This window comes from Scardinius erythrophthalmus, assembly GCF_964197995.2.
Source record: "Scardinius erythrophthalmus genome assembly, chromosome: 14".
Lineage (NCBI taxonomy): Eukaryota > Metazoa > Chordata > Actinopteri > Cypriniformes > Leuciscidae > Scardinius > Scardinius erythrophthalmus.
In genome coordinates, this window is record NC_138234.1 from 5,749,068 (window position 1) to 5,769,938 (window position 20,871).

Below are 20,871 nucleotides of genomic sequence, written 5' to 3' on the forward strand. Positions count from 1 at the left end.
GTGCTACCACACACACACACACACACTCACACGCAGCAGGTAATGAGCGCAGGTGTCATTTCACATTTCTTCAGTTTGGCCCCTACAGAGTCAGCTGTGTCTCGAAATATCTCCGAGCGTAAGAGGATTCATAACTTTATGAACAGAGTTTGTGTGCGACTGTCTAACCGCGGTGCATTATGGGATCTACAGTGGCGCCAAACAAATCCTGACTGACGTTTCATTTTAGTTGCACAAAACAATTAGACGCTATTTTAAAAGCCTAATTGTTTTTTAATCCGATAAAGGCACATTTAGAACAGCTAAATGTCAATGAAGGTCCAATTTGACAAAACAACTCTCGACCAGATTATTGTTTTTGCCTCGGATGATTCATGGCGTATTTTTCCCAGAGGTTTATTTTTAATAGCTCTGGTCTCCGAGAAAAGCTTTTAATCTGTTCGATTGTGATCATATGCAATTAATAAACAGCAATTTACTGACCTTCAGAAAAGTACTTGGGTGGAGTTTTCAGAAAGCAATTTATAAAAACTTAGCATTTTCAAGAGCAAAAGTGCATTTATGATTGACACCTCTACATGTGCATTATTTTTTCAGTCGTTTGTGATTAATAGATGAAGATGTGAAGAACCATTTTGATGACTAATCTGTGAACTGGTTCAACTGATTCATTACAAAGAACCATAACTCTCACAAATCAGACATCACTTCTTTTTTTGCTATACAAAACTTGCATGCAAGAGCCAAACCTAGTCAATTGAACACTAGAAACTTATTTTTGGTTTTATTCATTTATTATTATTAAATTTTTCATAGCTTTCCCAGGGAAATAAACAGTTGAACACAAAGCACAGTTTCACTTCACATTTTATTAGAATCTTTCCTAGACCTATTTCTGCACAGATAAACATTTGCCATCATCAGTATTCAAGCTGTGGTGGGTTATTATTTCATTAAACTTGCCTCTTGTGAAGTTTCTGTGTTAATGCAAAGCAGAAACCCCAGGAACAGAGGAGTACAAATGCCATCGACACACTGTGTCAAGCCTTAGAGCGGCCGTAGGCGTCACTGACAGGTGGGAAACAACAAACGGTGTCGAGTATCAGTCGTGAGACGAGAACAACGGTTGTCACATCAAACGGAAGGGGGGAAGATGTGCTCGCAACATCGTGAGAGGTTCAAACCTCAGTACGTACTTCGTCCCTATAAGTTCATGACCTTCAAGGTGTAGCTCGGATTAGAAAACATGTTCCAAACAGGTCAAAATGAAAGCAGGATGAAAAAGTAAAGAAAAAGAAGGGCTGTCAACACAATTAAATCACATTTTTTAAACGTCTATTTAATGTTCGACTCGTTAACCGCAATAATGTCTTAACTTGGGGAATTTATGCATTATTTATCCTGCATCTTGGACAATTCTCTGAAATCTTTGGCATGCTAAAGAGATTCTGTCTGGAAAGCGCCTCATCCGAGCGTTTGTTTCTAAATGAATCAGTCAAGTGGGCGAGCGTTAGAGCAAACTCTTAATGCTATCTGGACGACAAACCTCCGAGAACCGCCAATGGAGGCCTTCCAAAACAATAATAGCTCAAATCTACACATCACAAGACAAAACAACAAAAAGGAGAAAAGAAATCCGAAGCGACAACCAGACCCTTTATTTCAATGTGACATGGCATTGGGTAAGACTCTTGAAGATACACTGAAAAATGTTCAGTTTTGTGAGCAGGACGTCTAGTATGTACACCTCACCGTGGGTCACGTGACCCGGAGCGCCCCTCAGTAGTCTAAGACCTCTATAGCACCTTGAGAAGGCTGATTGCGTATCTGTTTAACATCACCTATGACTATATGCTTAAATGTACGCCACTTCAATCTCTTGAATAGAAAGGATAAATTCAACTTATTTATTTTTTCATCTTTCAACATTATGTTGCAAAGTTTCACCAAAATAAAAAATAAAAATCATAACAACAACAACGGTAATTATAATAAAAAAACAGACGAGGTGAATAGTTTCCCATATAAACGTCTACCAAGAATGCTACAAAAACAAATCCAATCATCCGGCGCTGAAAAACCTTTTATCGTTGGTTATAATCGATAGAAGAATACATGATGCACGAATCTATCATAACACGTACGTTTGCGCTAACTGAAAACTGTAGCTTCTGATGCTGTCATAATTGTGATTTTCTTTATACAAATATTAAATCTATATGTGACAAAAGACATTTAAATACTTGTTAAATCCCATGAGCCCTGCTAAAACTTCCTGTGACCCCCTCCCAAAACACTTGAGTACAGAGAAAAATACCTGAAACTGTACAGATTTAGACTGTGTTTTTGATCAGTGACCGGGTAAAGCATGACGTTTTGGCTTGAGTTAGAAAAATATTTTGCAGTCGTTTGAGAAAAAAAATCAGGTATAAAGTAAACAGCACAAACAGTAAATGATTATTTCATCTGAAAACTTTCCTTTAGCATGAGAGGCGGAGAGAGGGATCGTGGAAAGGGGTCCGAAGAATGCGGCGTCCCCCAAGGCTCTGTACTGGGTCCGTTTCAGTCTATAATGACACACATGCGTCCCACATGCACCGTACATGTGTGGGAGACTCAGATTAGCACGACAGCGAATAAATGAAACAAAGACATGCACTGGATGAATTTAAAGTAAGTTAAGCGTTGACGAATAGCTGGTAGCGCAAAGCGGCGCTTCAATACATCGGCTCAACGCCTTGTTCGTCCTCTTCTGGAGGAAAGTCCGTGTTGAGGAGAGACTCCATGTAGGCGATGTAGCTTGAGCTGTGGGTGTAACTCTCGCTGGGTTCTGGGACAGGAAGTGTGGGCGCTGAGACAGGAAGTGATGCGGGTGGCAAGCAAGGGGGGTTGCTGGTGTTCGGAGTAATACTAGCGGGCAAGAAAGTGGTGATTAATTCAGAAGGTAGCGCTGAGGGCTCGATGGCTAGCGTGGGTGGAGGTGTCGGCAGACGCGGGCGTTTTGCGGCCAGCGGTTCGTCTGCCGGTTGGGCCTGAGGTTGTTGTTGGTTCACAGATGCCTGTCGATAAAAAAACAATTATGTTTTATGTAGCTCTCAAAATAGCTGCATTGTTTGTAGGGCTGGGACAATAAATCGATGCATCGTGAATCGAGAAATGTTTCTGGATCGATTCCAATTTAAAAAACTAGCCTAGCGCGCCATCTGCTTTTAAAAACTAGCCTTAGAGCGCCATCTGCTGTTAAAAACTAGCTTTAGAACGACATCTGCTGTTAATAACTAGCCAAGAGCGCCATCTGCTGTTAAAAACTAGCCTTAGAGCGCCATCTGCTTTTAAAAACTAGCCTTAGAGCGCCATCTGCTGTTAAAAACTAGCTTTAGAACGACATCTGCTGTTAATAACTAGCCAAGAGCGCCATCTGCTGTTAAAAACTAGCCTTAGAGCGCCATCTGCTGTTAATAACTAGCCTAGAGCGCCATCTGCTGTTAAAAACTAGCCTTAGAGCGCCATCTGCTGTTAAAAACTAGCTTTAGAACGACATCTGCTGTTAATAACTAGCCTAGAGCGCCATCTGCTGTTAAAAACTAGCCTTAGAGCGCCATCTGCTGTTAAAAACTAGCCTTAGAGAGCCATCTGCTGTTAAAAACTAGCTTTAGAATGACATCTGCTGTAAATAACTAGCCTAGAGCGCCATCTGCTGTTAAAAACTAGCCTAGAGCGCCATCTGCTGTTAAAAACTAGCCTAGAGCGCCATCTGCTGTTCAAAACTAGCCTTAGAGCGCCATCTGCTGTTAAAAACTAGCCTAGAGCGCCAACTGCTGTTAAAAACTAGTCTAGAGCGCCATCTGCTGTTAAAAACTAGCCTTAGGGCGCCATCTGCTGTTAAAAACTAGCCTTAGGGCGCCATCTGCTGTTAAAAACTAGCCTTAGAGCGCCATCTGCTGTTAAAAACAAGCCTTAGGACGCCATCTGCTGTTAAAAACAAGCCTTAGGACGCCATCTGCTGTTAAAAACAAGCCTTAGAGCGCCATCTGCTGTTAAACACTAAGCTCAGAATCGATTCCCGACGCATTAGGAAAAAATTGGAATCAATCCACGAACTGCGATGCATCGATATATTGTCCCAGATCTAATTGTTAGCTTGAAAAACCTCAAGTTTGACAAACATGAAAGCATTTTAATTGTTAAACTTGCACTTTGACTTTAGGTTGATGAATTGTGTGTGCAGAAACATACGATACTCGGCCTGAAGCGAATTAAAACGCTTACCAGACGAGACAAGACCCTCTTGGGCAGCTCCTGGTTGAGAGAGTGAATCTCACTGCGTTTCAGTAAGATCTGCGTCTCGTCATGAAACTCCACCTGGAAAGAAATGCAGTCAGTTTAGATGCTCCAGATCCTTCACTGCTCTTGGAACCAAATTATATGATGCAATCCAAGCTTGTGTCTCAGCGGCCACCTTACTAACACCCTCGGGAAGCAGTTTTCCAGTTATACAAGTACAGCTCCATCTATGTAATAGAAAAATATCTAAATCTACAAACTGTTGGGCTTTTAGCACATTAAATTCAATAATAATTGTGATTTAGTTATGTTTCATCTTTCAGGAAGGGACATAACTGACAATACATAACTCCATGCACCAGGGCTGTCAAAATGGCTGAAAAGCTAAATTCGAATTTCTTTCTTAAATATTAGCAAAATTCGAATTATATTCAAATTCTAAAGGCAATACTTAATATTAGCGGAAAAAAGTACTGTACTGTCTCCTATGCCCACAAAAGGGAGCAAGTGAGCGCAATAAAATGAAGCATTGCATCTTTTATTGAACTTTTGAAACAATTGTTCTTAAATAAAATATAATTTCCTTAATGTGCATGCAAGGAAAATTAGGTTATAATAGTGCATAAAACTGTGTAAGTGCACCAGTAACCTGAGAAAACGCGCTTCAACAGACAGCGTAATGAACTACATTAACACAAAATAGCAAACTGCCATTCAGAAACAATCCATTTCTACTCACTACATTACATATTGTTCATTAAAAACACCAGAGCGAGTGCTGAGCGCTTTCTGTTGACAGTGTTTTCAGCTGATGAAAACACACTCAGCTCTGACCGAAGTGCAGGTTTGGTCAAGCATGTCATTGCACGATTTTTGCCACCAACTGAGAGGGTTTTCATCAGCAGGAAGCCTTTTCCCGCCATTTTTTTATTTAACGACGCTGTCGCACCATGCTATACTGGATAAGCTAACAGAAACAAACCGCGTCAGTTTCCAGCAAACAATTTTTCGTTTAAAAGACGTCTAATAGCCGTTCAAACTCAGCCCAGACGTCTAGGCTAAAACAAGGCCAATTATCAATTTAACAAAGAAATTAAATGAGTGAAGATATGAAATCAAACACCTTGTAATCACTGTTTACTGCTTACATGATGGAATATCACAAGTTATTTTGGCAAAAACGACATGAAACCAAATTCAAGGTTATTTTAGCTAGAAGTGTGTTTACTCATAGCCGGACTCTATCGGGTCTATAGTTAACCTAGACGGTGAAATGAATATTTAAATTTGACGAATATTCAAATTCCAATTTTTATTTGACAGCCCTACCACGCACAGAAATCACTTACGTAATGCTAAACCTAATACTATCACAGTTGAAAGAGCTGTAGAAACTGCATTTAACCCAGAATATTCCTTTACAACTCTTATTTTTGGAACAGAGGAGCAACCAACATAACAAGCTCTGAACTTTCAACCAGTCTGCAATCAACACCCTATTCCAGACCAATTCCCAACAGTTTCAAGACCTGTCAGACTTCCAGACATCCAGTAACAGATCGCCTGGGGTGGTTGGGAGATATTCGGAGCGTCTAGCAAAGGCTAAAGTGACGTCATGGAAGATATCTGTGGTTCTTATGGAGTGTCATGACTCACACGGATCTGATAAATAATGGAGTCTTGTGGCGGCGGAGAGAATCAAACGGTTCGTTAATGCTGACAGAGGAGTCTCTCAAGAGTTCAGCTGAGCAATGAAACACCGTATCATGTGTGTGTGTGTGTGTGTCTGGGTTTTAATGAGAAAGAATCTGACGTGAACCAAAACTAGTTCATCCAATGAGTCAAACAATGTGTTAACAGTCTAGTAAACCTCATTTTAGAAAATGATTTAGCTTTCTGGTAGTTTCGGAGTCACTTTTCCATTCAAATGTGACCCAAATGTAAGGGAAAAACATGGTCCCATCCCTGCACAAGAACACAAAAGCACTTCCTGTGACGGAGTGTCGTGTGTACAAGAAATAGCAGATGAATGGCGGTCTATTCTCGTAGTCTGCGGTCCATCACACCTCATAAGATTCATGTACAGACTCCATAAATCCCCAAAGCGGCACATATGCCTAGTCTTCTCATTTTCCCATTAATCTCTCCTCCCTTTTGCTCAAGACGTCAGCGGCTCCTCTGTGCACAAGGAAAGCGAACTTTACACCAAATGTGGACTCATGAAAGACTCGGAGAAGGGCGGGAATCAAGAGAAATTTAACCAAAAGATTTCGTTTCCTAACCTATAAACCGGGCGATACTGTGGTTATAAATGAATAACTATTTACATTATTTTATTAAAGTCCCCCTGAGGTGAAAATCCAGCTTTTAATGTTGTTTATGTGTCTATGTGGTGTTTTTAATACGCTTTAAGACAAACCATGTGTAAATTCATAAGTCGACTCCATTGCTGAGTATTTTCTCCTTAAAACTGCAGTGAACCAAAGACAGTCTCAAAAACACGCTTTGAAATCGCTGGTGTTTCTGACGTCACAAACTACCTTGTAACCAATCAGATCAACGTGTGATCGTCAACCAGTGGATCTCTGAGCTGAGTGAGTGAGTGAGTGGAGGCAGGGCTCATTTGCATATTCATAGAACCGCGCATACTAAATGGGGCACGGGTGTCGAGTTACATTCAAGATATTTTAAGGTATAAAAAAAAAAATTCACAGGAAAAAACTTTCAAATATGTTGTTTTGGTGATCAAAGATGAGTTTTAAGAGATAACATGATTGACTACAGGGGGACTTTAAATAACTTTACAAAAACCAAACATGAATTAACTGTATTTAAGTAGAAGACAAACTGATAAAACAAACAAACCAAATTCATTGGATAAATAAATACAAAAATAAATGTAAGACGTCACAGTTACCTGGTAGGATCGGTGGACGTGTTCCTTGACAAAAGACGCGTTGAGAATGCGTCCGTCGATTGTCTTGACCACCACAATTTCACCCTGTTCTGGAGGGCCGTTCCGCAGGCAGTCGTGACTCTGAGACAGAAATTAAAGAGACCATAGATCAAATCTGATTGGATGAGCCAAATTAATGCGCCTAACAACCTAGAATCAGATTTCAACCAATCAGGACCAGAACTTAAAGGCCCCCTGAAATCAAAATGTAAGTTTTTTTAACTTCCAGTATGAATATGTTAGCCTTAAGGTTATGAATAAGCCGGTGTGCTTCAAAACAATGACAAAATTCGCATTTAGGAGATATAAGCATTCAAAACGTACAGTCGCTCACTTCCGCTAAAATGGATCACAGATTTTTATGACATCACCGTGGACTTCAGCTTCTCATTACATCTTCTGTCCAATCAAAAGCTCTCTAGAATCTAAAGCTCCGCCCCCTCTGCTATAAGCACCACCTGGCCAAAGCGACCGTTATACAATGGCCGTTATAATAATTTGATCCAATGGACTTGCTGTGTACATTTATGTTTTTAGATTGTACTTATATTTTAATTGACAAACTTTATTTTAATTGACAAACGTAATTACACTGTTGCCACTTCCCTTTAACCAACCCATACCACCACACCTGTCCCTAACCTTACCGGTATCACACCTCAATAGCAGCAACATGAACACAATAAGTACATACATTTTTTATGTAAGTACATAGTACTTAAAGCCACTTAATATAATGTGAGACTATTTGTTGGTGTGTTTAGCTCACCAGCAGGTTCTCAGGGAAGACGTTATCACAGTAGGAGCCGTCGTCAAAGTTGACTTCGTAGTAGTTCTGCGTGCCGATGCCGGTGATGGTGCAGCGATAAAACCAACCGTTGCTGCTCCTCCCGATGACCTCCTGACCCAGAGACAACTCGCGTGAGCTGCTTTTGACCTGCAACAGAGACAAACCTTCAGTTTGAGGAACACACGGTCTCATTTAAAGGGACAGTTCACCCAAAAATGAAAATTAGCCCATGATTTACTCACCTTCAAGTCATCCTAGGTGTATATGACATTCTTCTTTCAGACGAATATAATCAGAGTTAGATTAAAAAATGTCTTGGCTCTTTCAAGCTTTATAATGGCAGTGAATGGCCGTTTCTGTCCATAAAAGTGCATCCATCCATCATAAAAGTGCTCCACACTGCTCTGGGGGGGTTAATAAAGGTCTTCTGAAGTGAAGTGATGCATTTGTGTAAGAAAAATATCCATATTTAAAACTTTAGAAAGTAAAATAATTAACTTCCGGCCAAACGAACATACGGATTCCACTTAAGTCTAAGCGTAACTTATGCGAGTAATGCGACGCACTGGTGATATTTACACTGGATGCACTTTTATGATGGATAGATGCACTTTTATGAAGAATGCACTTTTATGATGGATGCACTTTTATGATGGATAGATGCACTTTTATGATGGACAGATGCACTTTTATGAAGAATGCACTTTTATGATGGACAGATGCACTTTTATGATGGATGGATGCACTTTTATGATGGACAGATGCACTTTTATGATGGATAGATGCACTTTTATGATGGACAGATGCACTTTTATCATGGATAGATGCACTTTTATGATGGATAGATGCACTTTTATGATGGATAGATGCACTTTTATGATGGATGCACTTTTATGATGGATGGATGCACTTTTATGATGGATGCACTTTTATGATGGATGGATGCACTTTTATGATGGATGGATGCACTTTTATGATGGATGCACTTTTATGATGGATGGATGCACTTTTATGATGGATGCACTTTTATGATGGATGGATGCACTTTTATGATGGATGGATGCACTTTTATGATGGATGCACTTTTATGATGGACAGATGCACTTTTATGATGGACAGATGCACTTTTATGATGGACGGATGCACTTTTATGATGGACGGATGCACTTATGATGGACGGATGCACTTTTATGATGGACGGATGCACTTTTATCATGGACGGATGCACTTTTATCATGGACAGATGCACTTTTATGATGGACAGATGCACTTTTATGATGGACAGATGCACTTTTATGATGGACAGATGCACTTGTATGGACTTCAAAACAGATACAGCATTCACTGCCATTATAAAGCTTGGAAGAGCCAAGACATTTTTTAATATGACTCAGATTGCATTCGTCTGAAAGAAGAACGTCATATTCACCTAGGATGACTTGAAGGTGAGTAAACCATGGGAAATTTTCATTTTTGGGTGAACTATCCCTTTAAGTGTGTTATCAAGGCTACGCACCTTCTGATTGGTGTGTTTGTGTTTGTGGCAGGTGACGGACACCACGTACGGCCAATCGGCCGGCTTCATGGCGACTCCGGCGAGGAGGGCACAGGTGACGTGGAAAGATGTGGAGCAGTTGTCCGACGAGCACTGGATACACGCGCCGAAGATCTGCTTAGTCGTCTTGTGGCAGTAGACGCATTTCTGAAAATCGGAACGAGGAAATGTCAATATACAATGTCATTTGCATTACAAATTCCCAGGATAAATAGGATACTCAACTAGATAAAAAAAAGTTTGTCAAGACACAAACTTAGATGTTGGCTTGAGAAAGCCTGACCGGAAAGTGTGAAGAAGTTTGAAGGTTTTCAGGTTGAAGTAGTTTGAAGTTAAAAGTTGTTTTAAAGCTTAGAAATACAGTCCATCAGAAAACAGATAGATAATTGTTAGCATGATTTATCACATTGCTAACATGTGTCTAACCTGATTGAACACTTTGCTAGCAAATTTTAGCATGTTGTTAACATTTTCCTAACATGTATTAGCACAATATTTATGTGATTTAACACACTGTTAGCATGAATGGACACATTGCTAGCACATTTTAACATTGCTAGCATGTTTCTAACATGAATGAACACATTGCTAGTATTATTTAACATTGCTACTATGGTACTAGCATCAATTAACACATACCATCTTTTAACATGTTTGCTAACATAAATTAGCACATTTCTAACATGTTTTAACATGTTGCTTGTATGAATAAGCAAATTTAAATAATACATTGCTATCATGTTTAATAAAAAAGACAAACAAAATAAGGGTAAAAACAACCAAGAAATGAAAGTGAAACAAAAAAATTAAACAAGCAACAAGTAAATGAACCAAAACAAACAAAAAAAAAGTGCAAAAGTATAAACAACAAGGAAAATGTAAACATCAAAAGTCATTTACAACTCTATTAACTATTGTAACTTGACTAACTGCAGGGTTTTCAATGAGGAAAAGTGATTTTATCCATCAGAAAATGAAGCCTGAGGCGAATGCTAAGTCGATGCTAAACAGATATTTAGCTATTGGTTAGCATTATTTTCATGTGTCAGCTGAAAGCGAAAGTCATTTCAAGAGCGCAGCAGCTTACATTTCCATGAAAGATTAGGAAGAGGAACATTTATTACCAGTGAACAACAATAGAAACACCAGAAAGACAGTCGATTTTGACTCAAACACAGAAATAAGGGCTTATTTTGAGGCAAATGAAGTCAACGAGCAGCCGATTGTTTAAAACACTGTGTAATGCGAATATCCTCTGAATGGAAAACATTTCGGCTCATCTTTCCCTCTTTCTTTGTGTCCGTTCTTCCCCGTCTTTCTCCTCTTCTCCTCCCTTTCCACATAAACCACCTCCAAACACGCACACACACACGGCGCACGGACAAGGGGATATCGACGGGAATAAAAATTCTTTATTAAATTGTCAATACTTCATTTCAGCTCCCTGTGGCCAAGCGCTCGTAATGTACGACGGCCTTTCGATGCGGCGCCAGCTCGGAAATATTTCATCGGCGGGTGAAAGGCTCTGATTTATCATTCCTCAGGGAATGATCACAAGACAGGCCAACGGACAAGGGAAGGGAAAAAATATGTGATTTACAAGCATCAACCTCTCAGTTATTTATTCATACATCAAGCCCTGGCGTCCATTTTGTGTTGCAGTGAGCGAGAAGAGACTTTCTTTTAATCCACGAGAATAAATGTTTGATGTTCATATAAACATTTAAAACAAACTACTGACATCGATTTGCTCCAAAACTGCTCTTTTCCACAAGCTGATGTCAGACGTATGAACAGTACGAGAGGTTTATGAAAAGATAAAGTAGAAAAGAAACAAAAATGATGAAGACAAAATAAACTAAAACGGTAAAAACTGAAAAAAAAAGCACAAACAAAAAGTGAAAGGAATAAATAAAGAGAACAAACTGGTGAATGAGCAGCGGGGAAAAAAAATGGGACGAACAAAAGTAGAAGCCAAACAGAAAAAAAGAATGAAAAAACTAAAAGAAAAAGAATGAAAGAAAAAGTACAAAAGAAAAAGAAAGAGCGAACAAAAGAAACAAAACAGAAAAAAGTATAAAAGAAATGAAACAAACAGCAAACGAAACAAAGAATGAAAGAAAAACAAAAAGAGTGAACAAAAGAAACGAAACAAAAAAGTGGAAATAGAAAACAAACAGCAAAAGTTAAAGAATGAAACAAAAAAACAAAAGAAAGTGAACAACAGAAACAGAAAAAAGTAGAAAAGAACAAAAAAAGTACGAAAAACAGTAAAAAAAATCAAAAAAAGAAAGAGCGAACAAAAGAAACGAAACAAAAAAGATGAAATAGAAAACAAACAGCAAAAGTTAAAGAATGAAACAAAAAACTAAAGAAAGTGAACAACAGAAACAGAAAAAAGTAGAAAAGAACAAAAAAAGTACGAAAAACAGTAAAAAAACAAAAAAGAAAGAGCGAACAAAAGAAACAGAAATAACAAACAAAAGTAAAAGAAGAGCAAAAGAAACAAAGAATGCATGAAAAAAGCACAAACGAAAGAATGAAAGCTGGAACAAAATAAACCGAAACAGGAGGAGCACATATGAACGAGCGTTTTTTTGCCTCATCATGTGGTGAACGACACCAGAGGAGATGATGTCACTCATGGTTTGTGTCCTGTGATTGAGCAGCGCTGGTGTGTGTGTGTGTGTGTGTGTGTGTGTGTGTGTGTTCAGATGGAGAAACCTGCCTATATAATCAATGCACTTCATTTAGCACAGCAGAGGAACAACACCTGATTATTCAGCCGTTCCACATCATTAATAATGCATCACTCCCTCCGAGAAAGAGAGAGGAACAACTCAAGAACAAGACAACTGAACAAAAGAAACAAAAATACAATGAACAACACAAAAAGAAACAAAATAATGATCATAAGGGTAAAATAAAACAAAGCACAAATGAAAGAACAAACGAATAAGAAACAGAGAACAAACGTATGAGCAAATATGAATTAATGAAAAAAAAAACAAAAGTAGAAAAATACCAGTGAAAAAAGAAACAAAGAACAAACTAATAAGAAACTGAAAGAACAAACAAAAAAGCATTAATTAATTAAACTAAAACGTGAACAAAAAGAAAGAAAAACATTAAATGGAAGAAATAATGAAAGTAATATAAAGGCAAAAAAGCAAGAAATAAACACATTAGAAATGAAAAAAGAAAAAACGAAACAGTGAAGAGCAAAAAAGAAGGCAAAACAAACAAAAGTAAATGAAACAAGAATAAAATAAAAAATGTGAGAAAACAAACACAAACGAAAGGCCAATAAGAAACAGAAAGAATATCTGAAAACAACAGCAGAAAATGAATGAAACTAATATATGAACACAAATCGAACAAAAAAAAAGAAAAAGGCAAAAGCAAAACAGAATGAAAGAAACAGACAACAAACGAATGAGCGAAAAATTAAGTAAAATAAACAAAAGTAGAAGCCAATCAGAAAAAATACCAACGAAAGAATGAATGAAATAAACAATGAAAAAAAAAAGAAAAATACCAATGAATAAGAAACAAAAAAGTGGAAAATTAAACAAAAACAACGAAACAAAACTATCAGCAAAAGACTGAAAGAAACAATGTGAGAAAACAAACACAAACGAAAGGCCAATAAGAAACAGAAAGAAACGAAAACATCAGCAGAAAACGAATGAAACTAATATATGAACAAAAAATAAAAGAACAAAAACGAAAAATAAAAGCACAAATGTTAGAATGAAAAATCACGAATCAATGGATGCGCATCGAACGACAGAACGGAAGAGTACTAAACAAAGCAAAAAAGGAATTTGCCCCCGTGTGTTTATTTCCAGTGATCTGCACACTCACTCACCAGACTCTTCCTGGTGTCGGGGACAGAGGTCACGTCCACCGGCTCTCGCTCCACAGCGCTGACGAAACGAGCCTCGGCCACAGCCACAGCACAGATCACGTGAACCCACCTGACCACACGAGACAAACGTTCGTTTTACATCGACTGTTTGTTTAGAACATAAGCGTTAAAGGGTTAGTTCACCCAAAAATGAAAATTCTGTCAGTAATTACTCTCCCACGTTGTTCCAAGACTTTCGTTCATCTTCAGAACACAAATTAAGATATTTTCAAGTGGCAACCTCCCCGTCTCTCTCTTGAAACCAACACGGAAGTGAATTAAACCGCAGTTCATCGACTGGCCACTTGAGGCTGGCTGCAGAAGTGAGTCAAATCTGCATCTCCCCCATGTTAAAATACCCAACTTTACAGCAGAAAAACACATGTTTACAGTCTGGTGCAAAAAGTGGCTTTGGTCTATACAGCTAATTCTGCCCTTCATGACAACTGTGAGGGGGTGAATTTTTAATAACTCATCCGTTTACATTATATTAAAGGGATAGTTCACCCAAAAATGAAAATTCTGTCAGTAATTACTCACCCTCATGTTGTTCCAACCGCGTAAGACCTTCGTTCATCTTCGGAACACAAATTAAGATATTTTTGATGAAATCTGAGCCATGTCTCACTCCTCCATAGGCTGCTATGTGACCGAAACTTGCTGGCCCAGAAAAGTCATTAAAGAGATCGTTAATATAGTCCAAGTGACTCCAGTGGCTCAATCTTAAGTATATCAAGTGACGATAATACTTTTTGTGCGCAAAAACAAACAAAAATAACGACTTTATTCCACTATTCATTTCCTTCTCTCTGGACCTCTAGTTGGTTCGCGTAGTGTTTTTGCGCAGCGCGTCTGTGTTACACGTCACCACGTAGGCTCACTATTGGCCGACGCCAGTCATGTGTGTGATGCGTGATGACGTGCAACACAGACGCGCAGCGCAAAAACACTACGAGGCCCAGAGAGAAGGAAATGAAAAGTGGAATAAAGTCGTTATTTTTGTTTGTTTTTGCGCACAAAAAGTATTCTCGTCGCTTGATATACTTAAGATTGAGCCACTGGAGTCACTTGGACTATATTAACGATCTCTTTAATAACTTTTCTGGGCCAGCAAGTTTCGGTCACATAGCAGCCTATGGAGGAGTGAGACATGGCTCAGATTTCATCAAAAATATCTTAATTTGCGTTCCGAAGATGAACGAAGGTCTTACGCGGTTGGAACAACATGAGGGTGAGTAATTACTGACAGAATTTTCTTTTTTGGGTGAACTAACCCTTTAAGCCTTACATTTCTGCATAGTTAAGGGTGTCCACTTTTGAGTGACAGGTGGATTCCCGCTGCTGTGGTCATTAGTCATCATTAGCCGTTTGTCTATTAGCTGTCACGTTACCTCAGCTCAGCTCATTGTCTTACTGTTAAAAAATAAATCAAATTCGGGAGTGAAGCGCTGCCAAGATGGCGACGGTCGGCCACGCCCACTTTAGGCTTCAAAAACGGTCTTCAGAAACCAACGGGTGACGTCACGGACACTACGTCCATATTTTTTTACAGTCTATGGATATTTTTGATTAAATCTGAGAGCTGTCTCACTCCTTCATAGGCTTCTCTGTAATTGAAACTCGCCGGCCCAGAAAGTTAGTAAAGACAATGTTTAAAATAGTCCAAGTGACTACAGTGGCTCAACCTTAAGTTTATCAAGCGACGAGAATACTTTTTGTGAGCAAAAAAAATAAGACTTTATTCAGCTCTTCATGTTCTTCTGTGTGGGCCTCTGAGTGAGTTCACGAGTGTAACAGCGCAGCGCTTCTGGGTTGTACGGCAGAACACACAGAAGAAAATGAATAGTTGAATTAAGTTGTTATTTTTGGGGGGTTTTGCGCACAAAAAGTATTCTTGTTGCTTAATAAACTTAAGGTTGAGCCACTGTAGTCACTTGAACTATTTTAACGATGTCTTTACTAACTTTTTTGGGCCGGCGAGTTTCGATTACCTAAAAGCGTATGAAGGAGTGAGACAGCTCTCAGATTTAATAAAAAAATATCTTAATTTCTGTTCTGAAGATGAACGAAAAGTCTTACAGGGTTGGAACAACATGAGGGAGAGTAATTACCGACAGAATTTTTATTTTTTGGGTAAACTAACTCTTTAACAGATGCCTCGTAATAGAGTTTAAGATATTAGACCTGTCATCTGTGGTTTTCTTCAAAGCTCCTCCTCTTAAACTGCACAAACAGCAGGCCTGCAACCAAGAAAACAATAATCAACGCAACGTTTTAAAGCAACAATAAATGAGTGAAAAGTGTTCAACACTTACGGCTGTCCACTCCATCGAGGTACATCGAGAACACATCCAGCCTTCCTGTTTCGTCTCGGGATTCACTCCATAACAACCTGACGGAAAAGAAAACCGAAAGTTTATTTATTAAACTGTGCGATTCACCAGTGTACGTTACTTTCAAAGATACAACAGTTTCTGGAATTTTCCTATTAAAAAATATCTTTCTCCGACATAGTTTGATACAAAAAGAATGAACAAAGAGTTCAAATTAAGAACAAAAGACAGAAAAAAAGAAACGAACGTAAAAAATTGCCACAAAAAAAAAACAAATAGAAAAACAAAATTAAATAATCGACAAATGAAACTAGAAACAGACAGAACAAACAATTACACAAACTAAATAAGGTAAAAAAGAAATCGTGTGGCGGTCAAAAATGACTGAAATGTTTTATTTTAATGAAATGAATGCACTATATTTCAGTTCGACAGTGTTTTTTTATTTCATATTTTGTACTTTTAAGGGATTTTACAGTAATAAATTATATTTATGGAATAGTTATGATCCATTTATTACCTGTTAATCACCTTTTGCACAGAGACCTGAAACTTAAATTTCAAACTCTACATAATGCAAGTATATATTTAAGATATATTTGCATATATGTATATACTCTCTATATGTATTTAGATTAAATATACATATAAATATTCAATATATAAATAACACATTTTTCTAACATATATACATGCATGTGTGTGTATTTATATATCTACAAAATAATTCTACCAAACACAAACTTTTATACTGGATGCGATTAATCGCGATTAATCGTTGACCAGTACTACAAAAAACATCAAATTTAAACTTCACGTTGAAAAAACGTAATGCTTATGACCGCTATCACTGAACATTCAGCTGGAAATAAGTCATAAGAATGTGTTACGATGGACATTTCAAGTCTCTTTTACTCCTTTTACATTTCCAACCAATTACACAAGCTGTACGCAAACTGAAACCTTCCCATTTGAAACTGAAGGATGACGTTCACACGAGTAGCGTTGCCGTCTGAAGCTGTGTGTCGCCGCGCGGTGTTCAAGAACCCGCTGTTTCCTGTAATTACACCCTTCGATTGCAAGGCACAGGAATGGACTGTGATAGTGAGCGAGCGATCGCTTTAGAAGAAACGCTCCAGCTGGAGGTGAAAGCTCACACAAATGGAAAGCCCGTTTTGACATGCTGTCATTTCCCCCTCGTCCTCGTCTTATCGAAATCACCAGCTTTCAGCGGCTGTGCCCCCCTCATCCGCGCAGGTAAACACCAGCAGCGGGAAGCACGCGTTCAAGCCCAGCTCCAGCCATAATGGCCTCCGCCACGGCACACAGGACACAAACACAGCCTCCGGGCATTAGTTTAATATGCAACACGCACACACGCGCTTATACACGTTCAGGAAAGTCATTTTCATAACCGCTGGAGGAATGTTTGTGAGTTCAAGCGCTTACGAAACCAGGCTAGCAGAAAATAGCATCAAGAAATGAGGAGGCAACGACAGCACAACTAACAAGCTGTCTTTCACTTCACGAGCTGTTCAAGGCTTTGGAAAGCAAACAAGCTAGAGGTGTTGTTGTTGTTTTGTAGTCTTTTTCCCCCCTAGCACGGTTCAACCATTTTGGACGGCGGCTCGTTTCACTTCACGGCCTGTTCTTCGTGGCTTTGGAAGGCAAACAAGCTAGAGATGTTTAGGGCTGGGTATCGAGAACCGTGGATTCGATAAGACGAGCTTATCGTGTGCATTTTAATACGACTTTAAACCATTTAAGCACAAGAAGACCCGCGTGCTGTTTTTGTGTGCTGTGCTAACATCCAAAATGACGCGCGCACAGAAAGCCGCCTCTCATACTGAATAATTGGGCTGGGACGGTACACCTTTCTCCCGATTTGATACTATCACGAAACTTGTGTGCCGATACGATTTGCATTGCGATTTAATATTGCAATTTTTTTAACGCCAGACCATCGGGAAAAGTTAAATCATACACTTATACAGACTGAACATGATGTATAAGATGAGTCATATTTACAAAAACAAATCATTACATCTTTCTGAGTTTTATTTCAGAAGCATCATACAGTACTACATTCTCTTTAATAAATGATTCAATAACAAATACACTTTTTAATAGTCGCCACTTTGTCGTTAAGCGTCAAGTTTAACTACTTCTATTGTTCTCATTTGTAAGTCGCTTTGGATTAAAGCGTATAAATTTAATAACAATAAACAATACTTTCACTAAGTAACAGTAACTGTAGGACATTTTAAATAACTGATGCAGAAATATATACAGTATCACATATATCAGCCATTTCAATCAAACGTGGGTCATCAGGTGAGATTTACGAGGCAGAAATACCTGTTTTATAAGCTGTGCTTCTTTACAGAAAGCTTGAAAGGAGGTGACAGAAACGGTGTGTTTATGAACCAGCGACAGCTTTAATTAGTTTGACAGAGTGAAAACAGAGTGACGGTAAACTGATTAGTGCATCTAAAAGCAGACTAATATACGCCGGCTCATCCCAGAGCAATCACACGACTGCTTCACGCTCAGAGGAACCAACTTAAAACTTAAATACGAGCCGACATACGGCGAGTCGAACTTTCCAATCCGACGACTCTGGAAAGCATCCAAGCGAAACGCTTGAGTTATTTATAATAAATATAATTATATATCACGGCCGAATGCTTCAGGAAAACACAGAAACAAATCAAGCAAAAGTTGAAGTGAAATAGTTTCATCTCAACTGTCATTTTCGTTTAAACGGGCCAATCAGAGCGCGGCGTCGCTCACACACACACACATACATTCTAATTGGCTACGCGGCTTAGACTCGCGCCGAAGAGAAACAAACCACTTTTGGCGTGTGTGTTTTCCTCTTCTGGAGTTGTTTTTTGCCTCTCTAAATAAATAACAGCGCTGAAGTTCAGCCTGACTGACGGTAAATTGGCTGGAGTGACGTCCGGGTCTCCGTAAGAGGCTCTCGAGGGCCCGGCGACGAGATAAAGAGACAATCAAGGGCGTTTATTAGCACACACTCCTGACTGACAGACAGAAATATGTGGATGGGCGTGAAGGCTGAAGATACAAATGTGATTTTGAAGTGAAGTACTTCTTGTTTTAGGAGCATGGCTAAGAGAACAATGCAACACTATTATTATCTATCTGAAAATGTACTGTTCATTTATTAAAAATTATCTAGTGTACATTTCTTTCAGGGAAAAATGTGGTGATTTGACCCAAAAAATGTATTGCATCATAATATTGTAAAGTGTTGGATATATACAATATACACCTTGTTACAGAAAAACTGAAAGGTCCTTTTGACTATAAATATATATATAAAAAAAAAATATATATATATATATATATTACTGTGTTCTAAAAATAGATTAAATATAGATGTTTACTGGAATAGAACGAAAGGAAATTTTCACTCATCGAACAAAAAAAAAACCAATTACTCAAAAATAACAAATAATTTATATTATATTATATTATATTATATTATATTATATTATATTATATTATATTATATTATATTATATTATATATTTTACAGAATTTTATATTTGGCATTCATTTTTACAGGAAAATGTTTTGAATCTTTTGTATATATACATATTGTTATATGCAAGAAAAAAAAGGGTTTGTTTGAGTTGTCCAAAGAAGGACTATTTTTAATGAAAAGTTATTAACAAATAATAATAAATGCAAGTCATTATTATTATTATTATTATTATTCACATTACATACTTATATTTATATTCACATTATATAAATACATATATTTATTCTTAATGATAAATAAACAATAATTAAAAATATAAATAAGTTATTAATCTGCACGGCATCGCTTTTTGAAAACCAGCAAAGAAAATTTCTCTCTCTCTCTCTCTCTCTCTCTCTATATATATATAAAATAAATGGTTTTATTTAGTCCAGCGGTGGCTATTGTCCAACAAGCTTCTACTTAACAAATCCAAATCATATTTAATGCTTTTCAAAAAAAAATGCCCAATCCTTCATCTGAAAATTCACTCAAAATTCAATTTCTTGATCAAACTCCCATAAAACCTACTAGGCAGGTCAAGTATCTTGGCCTTTGGCTGGACTCTGATCTTTCTTTTAGCACTCATGTACATAATATAACTATTAAGCTCAACTGCTCACTTAGAATTTTATACCAATCAATTACCGTATTTTCCGCACTATAAGGCGCACCGGATTATAAGGCGCACCTTCAATGAATGGCCTATTTTAGAACTGTTTTCATATATAGGGCGCACCGAATAGAAGATACTGCAGTCAAACGTTTGACTGGGTTTGCGTTATGCAGTGGTCACCAAGCCTAAGATAACATCCAAATCCAAATGTAAACCAAGATCTACCACTTGCAAAAAATTATGAAAAAACAAGTGGCTGAGCTGTAAAACCTTGTTTATACTCGACGCGTCCGCATGAGCAGACGGATATTAGTACATCTCATCATCACCCAGTTTGCGCGTCTAAATCAGTTGTATGGTCTGGTGTTCAGTCTAAAACAAAACAGTTGCGTCAGGTATAAATGCCTCGTCTGTTTGGGGAGGTGCGCGCTCCAGTGCCAGGCGAAAGTATAAACAAGGTTTAAGTCAGCGGTTGTTTTACAGACATTAATATAAGGCGCCAGATCCATATATAAGGCGCTCCGGTTTACAAGGTCGTTTTTTGAAAAAATTAAAGGCTTTTAAAGGTGCATTAAGCAACTTTTCATGTTAAAAATACCCGTTTTTCTAACCCATACATGCTTAAACAATTGCCTGATGGGCTGAATGAGCCCTTCTCTGATCACTGAGATTCCCTCTATAATCCTGTACAGTAAAATAAATAAGAGGGATTCGGGACGGAGTCGACTGGGCGTGACGTCATGCGCGTTCGCGCTCACCTGGCTATGTCTGGCAGGTTTGTGTATTCGCCGCCATTATCCGCATCAGCGAAGACAACTCGAGCGACTTTGGCAAACGTAGAAGATGGATTCAAAGAGACCGGCTTCTAGTTCATCCC

General features: G+C 38.3%; 1 protein-coding gene across 1 annotated transcript in view; it reads right to left on the bottom strand.

The window, feature by feature from the left end:
* Positions 1–780: 780 nt before the first annotated feature.
* kdm4b (lysine (K)-specific demethylase 4B) overlaps positions 781–20,871 on the bottom strand; it is a 59,828-nt gene continuing 39,737 nt past the window's right edge. The window contains exons 15-22 of the mRNA XM_081385139.1: positions 15,811–15,887; positions 15,680–15,735; positions 13,457–13,565; positions 9,547–9,732; positions 8,010–8,177; positions 7,202–7,321; positions 4,270–4,362; positions 781–3,059 (exon numbers count right to left, since the gene is read on the bottom strand). Of these exons, the coding sequence (XP_081241265.1) occupies positions 2,718–3,059; positions 4,270–4,362; positions 7,202–7,321; positions 8,010–8,177; positions 9,547–9,732; positions 13,457–13,565; positions 15,680–15,735; positions 15,811–15,887 (1,151 nt within the window). The 3' untranslated portion in view covers positions 781–2,717. The remainder of the gene's footprint in view (positions 3,060–4,269; positions 4,363–7,201; positions 7,322–8,009; positions 8,178–9,546; positions 9,733–13,456; positions 13,566–15,679; positions 15,736–15,810; positions 15,888–20,871) is intronic.